At 46.2% G+C, this 17,616-nt stretch overlaps 2 protein-coding genes across 4 annotated transcripts in view; both read left to right on the forward strand.

Moving 5' to 3' along the window:
* The first annotated feature begins 4,855 nt into the window (after window positions 1–4,855).
* On the forward strand, window positions 4,856–12,642 carry LOC123646474 (snRNA-activating protein complex subunit 3-like). 2 transcript variants are annotated; one of them, XR_006737910.1, is made up of 3 exons: window positions 4,856–5,194; window positions 6,059–6,143; window positions 12,391–12,642. XR_006737910.1 is itself a non-coding variant. In XM_045563489.1 (2 exons), the coding sequence occupies exons 1-2, from the start codon at window positions 4,880–4,882 to the stop codon at window positions 6,062–6,064; spliced, it is 321 nt and encodes a 106-aa protein (XP_045419445.1). In that variant the 5' UTR covers window positions 4,856–4,879; the 3' UTR covers window positions 6,065–6,240. The 2 variants fall into 2 exon arrangements, 1 of the variants encoding a protein (XP_045419445.1); XM_045563489.1 differs by lacking the exon at window positions 12,391–12,642 and having other exon boundaries at window positions 6,059–6,240.
* Window positions 12,643–15,921: 3,279 nt separating this feature from the next.
* LOC123646475 (serine/threonine-protein kinase MARK1-like) overlaps window positions 15,922–17,616 on the forward strand; it is a 63,650-nt gene continuing 61,955 nt past the window's right edge. For both annotated transcript variants that reach the window (XM_045563490.1, XM_045563493.1), the window contains exons 1-2: window positions 15,922–16,023; window positions 16,758–16,946. The gene's annotated coding sequence lies outside the window, so the exon portion shown is untranslated. The remainder of the gene's footprint in view (window positions 16,024–16,757; window positions 16,947–17,616) is intronic.

Raw genomic sequence — 17,616 nt, forward strand, 5'->3', positions numbered from 1 at the left:
GCCTGCAGGGGCAGGTGGACGCAGACCTGGTGTGAGGTGGGGCAGCCTTTCCCCTGTGCCACGGAGTGAGACTGGCACGCACGGAGGCTTGCTGTGTGCCCGGCACTGTGTGGAGCCCTGGCACACCGGCTGCCTCACTCTCAGTCCTGACAGCTAATCTGGGAGGAGGTGCTCTTATGATCCCCATTTTGTGGAGAGGAAGATGGCAGCTTGTGACCTTGGGGTCTCCCCATCACGGCCATCCCTGGGCTGTGCTGAGGGGGGCGGTAGGACCTCCCCAAAGGCCACAGTACTGAGCACAGAGCTGGCAATGGGGCCACCAGCCCCTGAGCGGGGGAAGGCCCTGCACTGCCCCTCAGGCCCCTTCCTGGCCACTGGGGGGTGGCGGCTCCTGCACTCCCAGGACCACTGAGCATCAGGTGTGGCCAGGGCCTGGGGGGCATTTGCCACTTTTCCTTTTGCTGCTTCTTTTGAGAGAGAGAACTGTTCTCCCCTCAGTTCTCGGTCTGTGTCTGCAATGCCCTGCAGGACACTTCTGCCTCAGCAGAGCCACCTGCCTGCTCCTGTGCCGGCCTGGCGCACGCAGCCCCTGCCCAGGCCGGGAGGAAGCCACAGACTGTGCCCTGTGCCCAGCAGTCAGGGCCCGCACCCAGGCTGGGCTGACACAGCCACACGCAGCGTGCACACCTGGGTGAGTTCCTGCCGTCCCTCCAGAGTCCTCCCCTCTGTTCCTCAGGGAGTCAGACCCTGGCCCAGGTGAGGCTCCTCCAAGTCTCCAGCCCCCTCGGGGTTTGGGGAGGGCGGCTGCCTCCAGATCTGGGCTTTGTCTCAGCCAGCCTGGGGCTTTAGGACCTGCCCCTGGAGCACTGAGGCCCAGCACCATGTCAGGTCAAGGGCAGATGGGGCGCTCCTCTCTCTATAGGTCCCTCGGTGCCCAGTGCTGGGCTCCAGCAGGTGCACAATGAACACATGGTGACTTGGCCTCAGTAACAGTCATGTCCTTGGCCTCCTTCCTGCGGGCAGAGCTCCGGCTTGGGGACAGACAGTCCTCCAGCTAGCTGTTTCTGTAGGTGCCCGTGGTACAGGGGAACTGGGTCCCCCACTTCATCCCTGTTTCAGAGAGAAGAGGGGATCAGAGGAGGTGAAGGGGGATCAGACCGGTGTCATGGAGCACATCAGCTCAGCCACTCCCTGGAGACAGTTCCCTAGTGGAGGCCACGTGGATGGAGCAGGTGGCAGAGGTGCCACTCTCCAGGAACCAGGGTTTCAGAGGTGTATTGGTCTTGGGCTGAGATGCCTGGGAACCAGGCCTGCCCTGAGAGGCAGCTCTCACACTGTGAAGGGTCAGAGACGTCACTGGGGGTGCTGACGGTTGAGAATAGTGGAGAATGTCCTGGAAGGGTAACCACGAGATCCCCAGCACCACACATGACAAAGTCTCCAAGTGAGGGGGGCGTCCTCTGAGCATGGAGCCACGTGAGGGCGGGGCCTGCCTGAGGCTGCAGAGGGAGCTGGCCCGTCCCTTGCGGGGGCTTCTTTATCCATCACCAGCCCCATCCTGGCTGCTCACAACGACCCACGTGCACACTCTGCTGCACACTGGACACAATTGGAAGGACAAGCCAGGAAGGGCAGGATCTGCCCACAAACCGGAGATCGACTTAGAAGACAAAAGGGACAGACTAAAGTGTGAACAAGGCCAAAGTTGCTCTCCCACTCCATGCAAACTCAACTTGGTTCTACTGCAAGGAGAAGTATGTTGAAATAGTTTGCAGATATAAAGGGGTGTGCATTCATAAAAGGTCTGTACCTTTAAAAACAAAGCAACATTTTGAATAAATAGTAGAGAGTTTTTTTTTCTCATGCAAAGTTCCAAGTTGAGAAAGACGTTTTGGGATGGAACAATTGCATAAGTGTGGGATTAGCTGTACTTGATTATAAATAAGTAAATGACGACGAGTGGAGCAAGCCCAGTATTAATATACTGAGCAGCTACCCCACCCCCATCTTTAAGACTCAGCTGAAACGCCAATTGTCGGTTTATTTGAGCCCTCCTTGATTTTCTGTCACCCTCACCGCACACATGTATCTCCTGCTGCCCGTGGTCTGTGAGTCCTGGGCCCACGCTGCTCGGGCCCTACCGTGTTGCCACCTTGTATCCGCGGCTTCTGTTCCAATGTCTGGCTTCCCCACACAGCTGCGCTCCCGAGGGGCGTCATCCTCTGCATCTGAGGCCCCAGCCTGGAGCAAGGAGCACGTCACAGCTCAGTCAGCACTTGCTGAGCGAGTGGATGAATGGCAGCCCTCATCAGTCCTCTCTGAGTTAATGCTCACAGGCTCTGGGCATCATTATCATTTCCACATTTCCAGACGAGTAAACTGTGGCCCAGGGAGGTCACATCACTTCCCCAGGGCCAAACATCTCGTTAGTGACAAAAATAGGATTTAAACCTCAATCTGACCAAATCCAGAGTCTATGCCCTTGGCTCAGACAACCTCCTGCATCTTTGACAAAAACCTGGTCTGACCCAGAAGGTCCAGAAAGAGCTGGGGTGCCAGTTGCTCTCATCATTTGGTGCCAATAATGTCTCTCTCTTCTTTTAGAGCTGGCCAAGAGCAATAGAGTGCCAAAGGTTTCACTTGATTGGTAAACAATGAGACCCAAGTTTTATTCCATCTCTGCCACTTACGCCTTTGGGTCTTTGAGCAAGCCAGTCACTTCATTTCCTGGGTATTCCTTTTCCTTCACTCAGTCACTCAACAAACCTTTGCCAACTGTGCATGATGTATCAGGTGTTGGGGATGCAGAGATGAAACTCCATGGCTACCTGTCTTCAAGGAGCTCACTAGCTAGCTAGGAGGTAGGCGTGCAGACCAGCAATTACAACCGAGGTTTGTGCAAAACCTATGCAAAGTTGCAGGGAACACAGGAAAGAGGACATAAATCTGTGGGGACACGGGGGTGGGGAAGGAAGGGTTTGTGAGGATAGTGCCCTTGGCCTATCTAGCAAAGTAGCCCACGGATGGCTTGAGAGTTCCCTTCCAGTTGACAGCACAGGAATTCTGCATGCCAAGTGATATAAATGGAGGACTCAGGCAGGGAGACTTCTCCCTGAGCCTTTTGTGCTCTGGGGGTTGCCACAGCTGGTGGTCATCAGAGGTGCTTTGAAGTCAGCCCAGGTGGCTGCTCCTCCCCTATGTGACCCTCCCTACACTTCAGCTTCTCCACCTATGAAATGCAACATCAGGAGCAAGCTCCTCCCTGCAAACAGTGAAACCAGGAGGAAGGTGGAGACCCAGCTCCTGAAACAGGCAGGAACCAGCAATGACATCCTGCAGTGGCATGGTCTGATAAGGTCACAGCCCCTGGCCTGGCCATGCTGGCTCCTGGCTGCAACACACTGGCCCCACGCATCTAGTGTGATTCACTCAGATGCAGCCCCACTGAGCACCGGGAGATGAATGGGCACACGAGAGCACAGCAGGAGAGCCTTCACAGTTGTGGGAGCTGATGGAAGAATTTGTGCAAGGCTTTGCCCCGCCTCTGGTGTAGGCCTGAAGTCCCTATAGGCCAAGCAGCCAGACGTGAGGTAGGAGAAGACAAGCCCAAGAGAACCTGAAAAGGCCAACAGGAGCAGTGCACGAGGACAGACGGAAACCTGCGTCCAGCTCTTGTAGCCTCCGACCTCGACAGTGTGGGGTCGGGGAGGGCAGGGGTCCATGCGAGGAGCTGGTGACCTATACCATGAACTTGCACAGGCACCTGGGTCAGGACCCACAGAACCCATGGAGATCTGGGGGACCTGGCTGGGAGGCGGCAATGTGCACCTGGCACCCACACCAGCCTCAGGTGCAATGGCTCAGGCTTCACCACTACTTCTCTGGTGTGGCAGACACACCGAGAACCCTCAGAGATTCTCACCTTCTGGAGTCTACACCTTTGTTGTGGTTTTATCAATTGCAGCAAGCAATTTAGTTTTAGGATATCCCTTTGGCCAAGGTGGGGTCCATTCAGCTATCAATGTCTCAATTTCAAATTCCCTGTTGGACATGAAGATTCATAATAGTCATTAAGGTATCAGAAATCTAATTGGTGGGTTCTAATATCAAGTCAGTCAGCTTCTAAAAACATATTTCAGTCATTGTGTACCACGTGGCATTTTGCATGTTTTTCTTCCTATTGTTTTTTCGGTGAAAACAGTGGTCCTCTGCTGTCTATTAATGTTTGCTTGGATGTGCTTGGAGTTGAATACGGTGGACGCTCATCAGCCCTCTGATTTCTGGGCAGCTTGTGCAGTCTGTAGAGAAAGTCCTTGGAATTACATTTTCAAAAAATTCTGACAACAAATTATCAGAATTTCTGATTAATCCATTGCAACATAACAGATATTGGGATCTTTGGGGAAGTTCTGAAAGTCCCGATCTAGAGGGCTGGTCATGTTCCAGGGTGTCGGCCCTGGGCCCCCTTTTCTCTCAGGTTGTAGGGCAGGGAGGTAGCAGATCAGCCTGCTGACCCTGGACTCAAAGAAAAGTCTCGCATCCTCAGGCCCTAGAGACCCAAGGCCATGAGGTCACGGCGTGGCGAGGCCGCCTTGCAGGCGAGGGGCCTTGCTAGGAAACCGCAAGGGGTCAGGAACCCAAGAGGACCCGCTGTGGGGGTCTACAGCCACCACCGCTCGCTGCAGCGCCCGGCACAGAGAACTGTGCGCGGAACTCAGTGGGCGGAGCCTCGCAGGGCCTGCCGGGAAATGTAGTGCGTGCAGCCCCGTCCGCGCCGTCCCGCGGCCCGCTGGGCGCCGCAGGCGACTACAAGTCCCATCAGCTCCCGCGAGGCCTTGCTGGCCCGGCTATTGCAGAGAAGGGAGGGAGTGGCGCGAACATGGCGGAAGGCGGCTGGTGCGGCTCAACGTGCAGCGGGGTTCTCGGCAGGCAGGACCAGGTCTCCAACACTGGCGGCTGCAACTTTCCGGAACACCAGCTGCCCGAGCTGAGCACACCCACTTTCCTCGTGGGCGCCTTTGGGGGCTGTGGCGTGGCCGGCTGTGCGGGCCGGGGACCTGTCGCTGAGGGAGCCGCCAGCACCCGCGCTGCCCGGGCGTGGAGAGGTCGCGGACTCGGACCGGGAGGATGCCGCCGTGGCGCGGGATCCGGGCTGCAGTCTGCAGGCGGCGGCCGGGCTCAGGGCGATGTGCGGGTGAGTGCGGGCCGAGGGGCTCTTGCAGTTTGGGGCCACCCGAGGTTCAGTCCTGCTCCTGATGTCGTCTGGGATTCGGCTCTTGGGGGGCTGAGGTAGGAGGATCGCTCTTTGGAAGCCTTCAACCGGCTGGAGCCTTCCCGGAACACCGAGAGAAGTTCCAGGACCCTGATGCACAATTTCTGCGAGTTGGAGTAAAGCAACAAGACAGCGTCATCAAAGGCTAGTTTTTCTGTTCGCTAATTTTACAAGTGCGTGTTAGTAAAGACAAGCAATGGAATCTGGCAGACAGGAACTTAACCAAGGTAAACATCACCAGTAATATGGCATATTAATATCATGAACCTCTTGATTTGATGTACTGAGAAGGACATCATTCTTGTATTCTTGCCAAAAATGCTGTTTATTCCAATTATTAGGAAACAGGAACCAAACCCAAATTGAAAGACATCGTACAAAATAACTGATTAGTGATCCCTGACCGTGTGAAGATCATGAAAGACAGGGAGACCATGAGGGACTATTAACAGACTTGAGTGGACTAAGGAAATTTCCCAGTACCGATGCAATGTAGGGTACTGGGTAGGCATGTGAAACAGAGAAAAAAAGCATTCAGTTAAAAATTGTGTGAAATTTAAAAGCCGTCTGTAGCTAATAATATTGTGTATGTGTTAATTTCCTGTTCTTGATCACTTTTCTATGATCATGTTAGGTGTTAACTTGGAAGCTGAATAAGAGATATGAAGGAACTGTTTGTACTATTTTTGCCACTTTAAGTCTCAAATTAGTTCAAAATAAGAAGTTAAATATTAAAGGAGCCCAGTAAAGACTGCTGAACTTTGATTTTTCTTAAATTTACAACAGGGTTAGACAGAAGTTCTTGGAACATTGGGAAGAAACCATTATGATAGATCGTGTCTGCAGACAAGAAACATTTGCTTTTGAGATGGTAAGATTCTCATCTTTTTCACTGTTTTCTCATGAAGCAGTACACTGTCATTGGCTCAGTGTTAGTGTTGACTGTATGGTAGTTTGATGTTGGATATGCTTAGTTGGAAACAAGCTAGAGAAACTCCACTGGGACTGGGAACTAGTGAGGGAAAAGGACACACAGAACTCAAGTGAGTGCACGTATTTGGGTCTTTCAGATCTCTGCTTTTATTTAGTTTGGTCCTTCTCTCAGTATTAGGGTAAATTTATGATGTATCATCACCATATTTCTGGTCTTTTTGTTCTGCTCCTGATTTTGGTTCAACCACATTCTTTTTTTGTGAGACAGAGTCTCACTCTGTTGCCCAGGCTAGAGTGCCATGGCGTCAGCCTAGCTCACAGCAACCTCAAACTCCTGGGCACAAGAGATCCTCCTGCCTCAGCATCCTGAGTAGCTGGGGCTACAGGCGCACACCACCACACTCCACTAATTTTTTTTTTCTGTTTTTAGTAGACATGGGGTCTCGCCCTTGCTCAGGCTGCTCTCCAGCTCCTGAGCTCGAGCAGTCTGCCTGCCTGGGCCTCCCAGAATGCTAGGGTCAGAGGTGTGAGCCACCATGCCCAGCTTTTGGATTTCTGTAAAAGCAATTGTAATGGCTCCACATTTATTTCTGAGTTTTTGGTAGTTTGAGCCTTCTTTCTTTTTTCTTAATCAATGCAGCAAAAGTTTGTCAAATTTGTTGATATTTTCAAAGAACCAACTTATGTTTTCATTCATTGATTTTAAGTTTTTAATTTAACTTTTTTAATGCCCAGCTAAGTTTTTCTATTTTTGGGAGAGACGCCACCCGCCCAGCTCCTGACTCACAATGTTGTCATGGCTGGTTAAGTGCCCACCCCTCCTTGATTATGGGCTCCAAGGAAGGAAGGGCCAGGTCTTCTTTATTTTTTAAATCCTCTTGGCATGGTAGCTTCTTGGCCCACAGTAGAGTAGGTATTTGAGATCTGTATCTGTCTGTCTGTCTGTCTACCTACCTACCTATGTATGTGTTAAGTGAATAGATGAATGAATTCCCAGTGACTCCTGGGAGGAATTCGCAGACAACCATCCAATGGCGCACGGAAGCCGGCTCATACAGCTCCTGAGAGCCAGATGTGCACACGGTGATGTCATGTTATAGCTTGAAATTGGTTGTGGCTACAAATCAGTGTTCTCCCCACCTTCATCCTCCAGAGTTCCCTAGGGACTAAAACCCCTGGTCAGTAACTTGGAAGCAGTTCATTACTCTAAGCATACTATTTGAGAACTTGGTAATAAAGATAATGACAATTGCTACAGTTTAATGAGGATTTACTGTGTGCCAAGCTCTGTCCGTAGGGATTTGCATACTCATTTAATCTTTGTACCAACCAGTCAAAGGAGGGATATTAACCCAGTGTACAGAAGAGGATGCTGAGAATAGAATTTGTGGACGTCTACTCAGCTGGTAGTTAGAGATGGAGATTGATGCCAGATCTCACCTCTGCGCCTGTAATATTAACTCTTCACTCTGCTGCCTTTCCCGGCCAGGTGCTTGGGGCTTTACTTTCTATTTCTTACCCTGACTTCTCCAAAGCTGTCCCTGAGTTTTCAGCTGGCTTTTCACAGCCAACCTTCCAGTTGACTGGGAAAAAAAAATCTTGCAATAGGCCAACCAAGATCTTGACGGGGATTTCATCCAAGATTGAGAAGTAACCAGGGCTTGTAAGAATGCAGTGTGAGCAACAGTGACATTTTGAACTGAGACAGTGATTTTAGTTTTTTGATGACATAACGGCAGAAATTGTTTTTAACTAGAATTTTCCCACCCACTGGGATAATGTAGGGCAATAATTGTTTGTATTCAGAATTTAAGTCCCTCAAGGAAGGTGCCAGAACACCATCAAGCAAATGACCCAGAGCTGTCTCCCCAGTATCCCTGAACAATAATACTCTAATACTTGGTAGTTGTAGGGCATTTTTAATTCAGAATCTAAATAATGTCATGTCAGGGAGGAATAAAGGCTTTTTCCTCTACTCTTTTAGGTCTGGTGACTGGGGCCCTGTGAACTGAATTGACAAAAGACAGATTCACAGGAGAAAAAGGTTTATTTCAAATGTGTAGCGGGGGCCTCACAGAAATAAAATGAACCTCCGAAGAAGTAGTTGGACACAGAGGTTTTATATCACTTTAACAAATGGTATGTAAAGGGCAATACATTTGTGGAGAAGTGACAAGACAAAGGAAAAGGATTTTAAGCTTCCAGGGGCAGTAAATTGTGGAAAGGTAAATATGTGGGGGACACTCATGGGAGAAAAGGCTCATTTCAGTAAGGACAGTTAAACAGATTCCTCTCAGTGCCACCTCTGGGCTGCGGAGAGTCTAGGGCTGTCTCCCACTCTGCCCTTCCTCTTATGTGAGGCGGGAGGGGGACCATCTTCACAAATGGAAATTTATGCCCTGCTTTTAGGCAAATAGGGGAGGGTGGAGAGCTTTTTGTATGTCTGCTGACTCTTGATCACCTTCAGCTCAAAATAATCCTTATGCCAAAGTGGCATATTTTGGGGTGGCCTATTCTGACTTCTTCAGTCCATAAACAAAAGTGTTGATTTGCGCAGCTCCCCAAAGATGGCAGTGGATGAACTAGATGCTGCTGATGCCTCTCCGGTGGTCACAGCCCAGCCCTCTGAAAATGCTCCTTTGAAAAAGTCTCACAGTGTCCACATCCTTCTTTCTCTCCTCTTCCCCTCTATTTGTTCTGCAGCTGCATCCAGGCTCCAAGGTCTTAGCTGTTCTGGTCTAACCTGCTTCCTGGTTTACTTTCTCATGCAGCCTGGGATCCATGGGCCATCTCCATAGCTGTTTCTTACTGAGGACTCTCCACTTGTGTCACCTGATTCACTGCACTTGTGCTACAGTTCATGTCCCTCGGTCAGTGTAATAGGCCTCAGTCTCTCCTTCTGCACATGGGAGATGCTTGCATAACCTCACCTGAGCTGGTTTCAGGCATGTTCTGAGGCTCCTAGTGATGTACGGGGTGTCCCAACGAAGGGAGGAAAGCCCTCTGAACTCACCAAATAGGTTCTTGACTTTACACAAGAAAATTCAAGAGTGAGCCAACTAGCTACAGAAAGTTTATGGAGAGGAAGACAGGCAGCAGATCCTATGCCACAGAGTAGGGTCCTCTCCTGAGCCCGTATGTGACAGCATTGTCTTGAGGTCAGGACATAAAGGTCAATCATAAACTGCTGTTTATGCAGAAAGGTAAGCACAGACAGTTTGCAAGGCGTCTGGCTTAGTCATTCATCCATCCGTGCGTGGTCCCGGGCACGCAACTTGCTAGAGACTTCCTTGTTCAGGGTGGTTAGAGTCTGGCATCAGTCAAAAGGGCTGCACTCAGGCTCTCTTGACCTTCCTTTTCTTCCTTATCCCTACATTACTAGTGCCTCTAGTGCCTTTTATTTTCCCAGATGTCTTCTGTTCCTATTCCCTTTGTTGGCTGTTTCTGACCTCCTGTCTCTCCTTGGAGCCACATCCCCCTGCCCCTCAGTCACCGAGGGGCAGGTGAGACCAAGTCTCTCCTTTCTTAGAGAAAATAGAAGTTCTTAGATGTGAACTTTGCCTTTCACCTTTAAATTTATCTATAAAAGTACATATCTCTCTTGTCTCTGATTTAGAAAAATAGTTGCCTCTTTCCCCTATAAAGCTGGTTTCTTTCCCCCAGTTCTTTTGATTGTTTAAAAAAGTAAATGTGATGATGTCGTTTCTCTGCTTGAAACCCCCCAGATGCTTCCAATTGCATCTCAACTAAAAAGCAAACTTCTTATTGTGGTCTTCAAGAAATGCTTGCACTAAAATGGTAGTTCTCTTCCCAGGCTGTACTGAGAAGCTTAAAGGAATAAACATGCCCAGATGCCTCCACCAGACATTCCGATTTAATTAGCATGGGGTGAGATCTGGTCAACAGTATTTTTAAAGAGCTACCCAGTGATTCTGCTTCCCTCTCTTGCAGCGCCTCATTCCATTTTCTCTGTTTTTCTCCACCTGGGCTCCTCCCTGCCAATCACACAAGGGTGTGTCTTTCCCAAACTTCAGGGTTCAGTTTTAATGTCACCATCCATGGGAGGCATCCCAGCACCCATTCATTTCCTTTGTTGCATGTACTGTGGTTTATGTTTGTCAGTTTCCTTGTTTCTCACCTGTCTCCCCACTGCTGGGCTGGAAGCTTCCTGGGGTCAGGGACCTTCTAAGTGTGGCTCACGATTGAATCCCCAGTGCCAAGTGGAGTCTGGCATGTGGGCATTCACTGAGGATTTGAGGAATTAATTATAGATAACGGGTTTCTTCTGATCTTACCTTCTTCTCGTGGGACATTATTCTATTGATTTTCTTTTCTTTCTAAAATCTTCAAACTTTCTCCACTGATCCCTTTCCCCCAGTCTAAAAATACACTCAAAACTTTCCCATCCCAAATTAAACACATATAGAAAACCTCTTTTGGCACCTTTCTTACTTAACTTAATCCTATCTTTTTCCTTCTACTTAGTGAACCAGTTTAGCTGGAGGATAAGACAGTTGGATTGCCTGGATTCATATCAGATCATATCAAATCTCAAACCTACTAGACTTGAGATTTTGGGTAAATTTCTTCACTTCTTTGTGCCTCAGTTTCCTCATTAATCAGGTGAAGATGACAACAATACTTTCCTCATGGAGCTGCCATGAGGATTAAGTGAGGTGCTGTATGTAAAAGGTGTCTGGCTCCTAATATTACAGCGTGCTGTAAATATTAGCCATTATTATTATACTGGATTTCTTGGAGTCATCTCTATTGATTGTTTCCACTGCCTCCAACTTTCTGTAACTCTTCAACCCATTGTAAATTATTCTCTGCCCTGAAGTTTTCCTAATCCTGTAGTCCTTTGTTACTTCTCATGTCCCCTGATCTTGCTGAGGCCGTGGCCTCCACCTCACCTGCTTTCCCCACCCACCATTCTCTTTTCTCTCTTCCCACGTTTTCAGCTGCCCTTCTCCAGGTTCTCTTCACTGTTTCCTTCTTCTGTGTTGGCTTCAGGGCTCTGTCCTTGGCCCTATGTCTTCTCTCTCTTTCCATTCAAGCTAGGAAGTTTCATATGCATCTATGGTTTACAAACAACTCTTTGCTGATGAAAACTCCCAAGTCATTACCTTTACCCCAGACCTCTCTCCTGATCTATAGGACAATAGTGACGAGTGTTCCTGAAAGCCCCCTCCCTCTGCATGTCCTATATGATACCACATTCAATATGTCTAAACCAGATATATATTTTTTAATTTTTATTTATTTTTGTATTTTTAAAATTTTTTTTTATTTCAGAACATTAAGGGGGTACAAATGTTTAGGTTACATATATTGCCTTTGCCCCACCCGAGTCAGAGCTATTAGCATGTCATCCTAAACCAGATGTATTAACTTCAAGAAAAAACTTCTTGGCCAGGCGCGGTGGCTCACGCCTGTAATCCTAGCTCTGGGAGGCCGAGGCGGGTGGATCGCTCGAGGTCAGGAGTTCGAGACCAGCCTGAGCAAGAGTGAGACCTCGTCTCTACTAAAAATAGAAAGAAATTATCTGGCCAACTAAAAATGTATATACAAAAAATTAGCCGGGCATGGTGGCTCATGCCTGTAGTTCCGAGCTACTCGGGAGGCTGAGGCAGTAGGATCGCTTAAGCCCAGGAGTCTGAGGTTGCTGTGAGCTAGGCTGATGCCACGGCACTCACTCTAGCCCAGGCAACAGAGCGAGACTCTGTCTCAAAAAACAAAAAAAAAGAAAAGAAAAAACTTCTCCTTCAATCTCTATCTCATTTAATTACACACCCCTTGAAAAATGCTTGCTATCCGAACCACAAAGCAAATCCTCTAAATGCTAAACAAAGGGCGACCTTCGTTTAGGCAATAAATAAACAAGAGTTAGAGGCTGACCATTTACCCCCCAAAATTAAGTGTGGTATTGTACAGTGAAAATGAACGGGCTCTGAAATTAAACAGACACTAGTTTGAACCTTAGCACTGAGCTTGCCTGACCTGAAATGGCGATGACAGTGCTTACCTGTTTAGGTTGTTAGGATGGTAAAATAAAATGAGAATGCAAAGCACTTGGGACAAATTTGATACACATTAAGTGGTGGTTTCATGTTTTCTTACTTTAGACGTACAACTTCCTTCATAGGCTTATAGATTCTGAATCCATGAATTTTTTCGCTGACCAGGGCCAGTGGTTGTTGGAGTTGTTGGAACTAAAATGCCTTGGTATTATCCATTTGGAGACACTGAACACAGCCTCCCGGAGGGAGTCAACCAGCCAGAGTGAGATGCCCGCAGTGGCACCGGATGAAAGATCTAGTCTTGCAAGGGACTCACTGGCGTGCTTTCCCACACATGATGTGGTTTACTCTGCCTGCTGCCTTCTAAAAAGTGCTCTTTAAAACCTTTTTCTTTTTACTTTCTATTTGTCAAATAAAAATGAGTCCAATTGAGGGCATCGACATCACAACTGCTCAGATGAGAAGAACTTGTGATGCTTGATGGGGAGGGGGTGGGACCTGAGGGAGGGGAGCATCCAGTGGGGCTCTCTGCAGAGTCAGTGCAAGTTGGATGGAAATTTTGTAAAATATAAGGTTACTGTTTCAGCAAGATGGTTGTGATCTGTACCTTCTTCATGGTCTTAAAGATAGTGGGGTCCCAAACACTTCCAGGTGTGTTCTATTTGAGTTGAGTGCAGGGGGGATTTGCTTCCTTGCAGAAGCTCAGATAAACCTCAGTGAGTGGAAAGTTAGCCCTGGTGAGGGGGGCCTGGGTGCGGGTGGAGGTCTGAGCTGGGGCCAGTGTGGTGCCTTTTGCCTATGTTGGGATGATTTCTCTGTAGCCTTCCTGCCAGCTGGTCATAGGGGAGCAGAAGACACGGGCCAGCAGTGGGGGTACCTGTAGTCCTCAAGCCTCCAAGCACTCATTTCTACCTCATCACCTTATAAGAGCATCTGCAGCTCCTGGGTCACCACAAACACAGTCATTGCCAATGGAGGGAGGATGGGGTGGTTTGGATTACAGTGAACCAAAAGCATCAAAGAGAAATCACACCAGACACAGATAGTCAAGAAAAGCTCTTCAAGACTATAGGAATAAGGGAGAGAGATTAAACTCAATGCCCCTGAAACAGAAGGGGAGCATTATTTTTTTTCAATTTTTATTTTTTTGAGACAGAGTCTCTCACTCTGTCACCCTGGGTAGAGTGCAGTGGCATCATCATAGCTCACTGCAACCTCAAACTCCTGGGCTCAAGTGACACCTCCTGTCTCAGCTTCCCAAGTAGCTGGGACAACAGCATGTGCCACCATGCCCAGCTAATTTTTTCTATTTTTAATAGTGATGGGGTTTCATTCTTGCTCAGGCTGGTCTTGAACTCCTGAGCTCAAGTGATCCTCCCGCCTTGGCTTCCTAGAGCGTTAGGAGTACAGGTGTGAGCCACTGTGCCCAGCCTGGGAGCATTTTTTTTTCTTTTTTTTACAATCTATGTTGTTTATTTTTTGGGAGCATTTTTAAGTATGGGTGAGGTAGTGGAAAAGTACTGCAGCATGTTAAGAGTAGGGTGGTCAGTGTGATTAGGCCATCAGTGCTTGCTAATTAGTGTTTATTGAACTTGGGTTCCTCACCTCCCACAAAGTCTGGGAGAGAGACTGTCTTTCCTGATGATTACATTTTAAGGGGGTGGTTCCCAGGTCCTTGAGAAAGACACTCCTGGGTGGCAAGAGGCTGAGAGAAAATGTACATCCCAAAGGAACAGAAAGAATTTACAATTGGAAGTTTTTGCAAGGAAATGTTGTGAGAAAGGGAGGTCAGGAAGAAAGATGTCTAAAGTTTAGTCAAGGTGAGGGGAACATTAAGGCCATGTTTGTCAAAAGCCAACCACCAGCTGGGAAATCTGATGCATTACCACCCAGGTTATTTGAGTGTTACTCAAAAAAAATGATACTCAAGGTCTTACGCACTTTTCTAAACCACTTTCATTCGTTAATGGAGGCTCTTTAACTAAAACCAAAAGACTCAAGTAGCAAAAAATTAGACTTCTACTAAAAGCCTACTCTCCAAACCTCTACTGGGTTGGTAAGGGCTCAAAATAAGCCTTCCCTTTTAGGAAAGTGTATCCTCTGCTCTACACAGATGACAGTATTTAAGATCACTCATTTTCTGTTTCCCATGACTTATCTTTATGGGGGCAGGTAGTTTAGCATCTAGGGTGATATTATTGAAGTGTTTAAGGCACTGGCTTTGGGATCCTGGCTCTGCAATTTGTAAGTCGCAGAATTAAATGACATAGTACATACTAAAATCTTGGCACAGTGCCTCGTACATACTAAGGGCCAACAAATGGTAATAATCATTAATATGATGAAAACTCTTTATGGAGCTTCAAAAGAGAATTTTAGTGTAAAAATAAAAATGATAAGGGCAGTTTCAAGTTTATTATCTGCTTTATGGGAAATAATGCACTTTTCATTATTTTAATGTAATTATTCAAGGAACAATTATTCTGGTTGGCATTATCCACATTTTGCCTCTCTTCCAGCTTAATGAAGCTTACTCGGGTGGGCAGTGCAATAAAAACACAGGGGTTGGGGCCACTCAGTATTGTCTCTTGTTAACGGGGTTTATTGTTGACTGTGTCAGAGGAAAACAACAGTATTTAGATCCTGCTGACTGAGCAGAACCACATTTTAGCTGGAAGGATGCCTCTTCCCCACAGCTCAAGGTGTAGATGAGGTGGAGGGAATGGGGAGACCCCCTGGGCCCCTTTTCCCGACTCCAGGATCCTAAGGCTCTGGGCAAAAGAAGATCCAAAAAGACCCTTGAGGAGGTCAGAATTTTTTTTTTTTTTTTTTGAGACAGAGTCTCGCTCTATTGCCCGGGCTAGCGTGCCATGGCATCAGCCTAGCTCACAGCAACCTCAAACTCCTGGGCTCACGCGATCCTTCTGCCTCAGCCTCCCAAGTAGCTGGGACTACAGGCAGGCACCACCATGCCTGGCTAATTTTTTCTATATATTTTTAGTTGTTCAGCTAATTTCTTTCTATTTTTAGTAGAGATGGGGTTTTGCTCTTGCTCAGGCTGGTCTCAAACTCCTGAGCTCAAACGATCCACCTGCCTTGGCCTCCCAGAGTGCTAGGATTACAGGCATGAGCCACTGCACTGGGCCTCATGTATATCTTTTTTAATAACTACAGATAGGCGACCAACAGTGACAGTTTTGTACCAGAGGACCCATGTTTCTTTTGTGATGCTTGCTTCTGAATGCTCCACAATGATTCAGAAGGCAACAAACTGGGGGAATTCCTTGTTTATCTTTATGTTGATCCTGGAACCTTTAATTAAGAATAGGCACATACACACACAGAGAGAAAAGTGCAGCCTTCTGAAATAACTGTTCTCTTGGATGGTTACTTTATTTCTAAGAAATGCCACTGAGGACCATGATCCATTTGGAACAATAAGCTAAAGCTATCCAAAAAAAAGCCCGAATCAGAGATCTTCCTATAAAGTAATTTGATTATATTTAAATGTTTAGAAATATATTTAATTTAGCAGTTATTCCAAAGTATGTTTTTTTGTTTAGTGCTTTTTACCCATTGTAAGTTGGTTGTTTATCTTACTGAGTTATAGAAGTGCTAAATATGAATCCTTGGTCAGATATACATATTCTGATTCTTTCTCCTAATCCTGTTCATTCTCTGTCCAGAGTATTTTTTACTAATGACAGAATGCAATTAATGATACATCGAGTGGTGGAAGTGTTTTGAAAATTCTTTGAAGAATGTGAGAGCTACACCATCTACCATGAGGCTTCCAAGGTAAAAGTCCTTCAAATATCTGTCATAAAAATTAGGGAGAGAAATAAGAGTGAATTATTTAATAAATATCACAATATTAAGAAAAGCTATTGAGTAATTAAGATTAATAGTGGGCTCTTTTGTAATGTTAGGTTTAGTTTTGTTAGGAACTAGGCACATAAGACATTTTAATGAGACTACATTAATAATGAAAGTAAAAAGATCTTGAGTATATATTTATACCTTCACAGAAGTAACATTTAAATTGAAGCTTCAATTCTTGACAGAAACTTTCTATAAATCGTAAGTGTTATGAGTTTAAAATATGTTAGTTTAGCATGAAGATGAAAAAAATAGGGTTTATATGACTGTGGACATGTGGAACAATCAAGATCCTACTGACTACTAGCTCTGGCTCACTATGTCTTAGCTGATACTATCCAATATTCTATAAGCAAAAAGAAAACAAGTAAACACAGGAGTGTTTCTGGCCCAGCTCTTCCATTGCTCTGGTCCTTTAACTATAATAATCCTAGTTACGCTTTTCTCTCATTCTGAGCCAAAGGGAAAAGGAAACTTTTTCATAAATTCCCAGGTCCAGGTCGTCAGAGAAAATTGTAGCTATCTATATTGAAATATGTTCTGGAAACCTTTTTGGGTGGAAAATGTAATACCATTTAAGACTTTTAAGAGTGCTATAAAATAGATTTTAAATGCATCGTAAATATTTAAAAGTTTTACTTTCTCTTTCCTAGGTTATATTGAAATTCATCTAAGTTCCACATCTAGATTTCTAAGAACAGACATTTACCATATAAATAAACAACAGTGAATCCTGTAGGACTATGTGTTTAAAAGACTGACGGTGAAGTTATGTTTTATGGACTTGAAGTGCTACGTACCCGTTAAGTCGATTGGTTTGGAGATGACGAGCACCTGTTCTGGTATGTCTAGCGTGGGTCTCATTCAGATTCATTCAGTTAGTACACAGAGGATCACTACAGGGAATTAAGCGGCCACTCCTTGGCCTACTTATAATGTTGCTATGTTTTTACTTTCCTGTATTGAAGAGTGCTAAAATTGAGCAGATTGAAAATTCTGCTGGAAAACCATAGATTTAAGATAAATAAGTGATATATCCAATTTCTAAAATTCCACAGGTAAAATGTATTTTTGATTCCTTTTTCTTTTTTTCCCAGAGATGGGGTCTTGCTATGTTGTCCAGGCTGGTCTTGAACTTGTGGCCTCAAGCAATCTTCCCATCTCAGCTTCCCAAAAGTGCTAGATTACAGGCATGAGCCACCACACCTGGCCTGATGCTTTTATTATTAATACTGCATTCGTTTTAGGTCATGCATGAATATGGAAGGGTCTGTTTACTTTTATCATATTCAATTCATACTCTCAAAACAGCTAACCTAGTAGAAAGTTAATTATTGTCATAATGCATTATTCCATGTGTGCTGCCAATGCATTCATTTTAGTGGACAGAGAAGAAAGATATCAGTTAAAACACTGTTTTATTATTTATTCAAAGTGTTAGTTCTTAAGGTTAACATTGTCACCAAAGACTCAGATACCTATTATGGTTTCCTGGTGAAACTGAGTAGAAAG

The sequence above is a fragment of the Lemur catta genome, chromosome 10, assembly GCF_020740605.2.
Source record: "Lemur catta isolate mLemCat1 chromosome 10, mLemCat1.pri, whole genome shotgun sequence".
Taxonomy (NCBI): Eukaryota; Metazoa; Chordata; class Mammalia; order Primates; family Lemuridae; genus Lemur; species Lemur catta.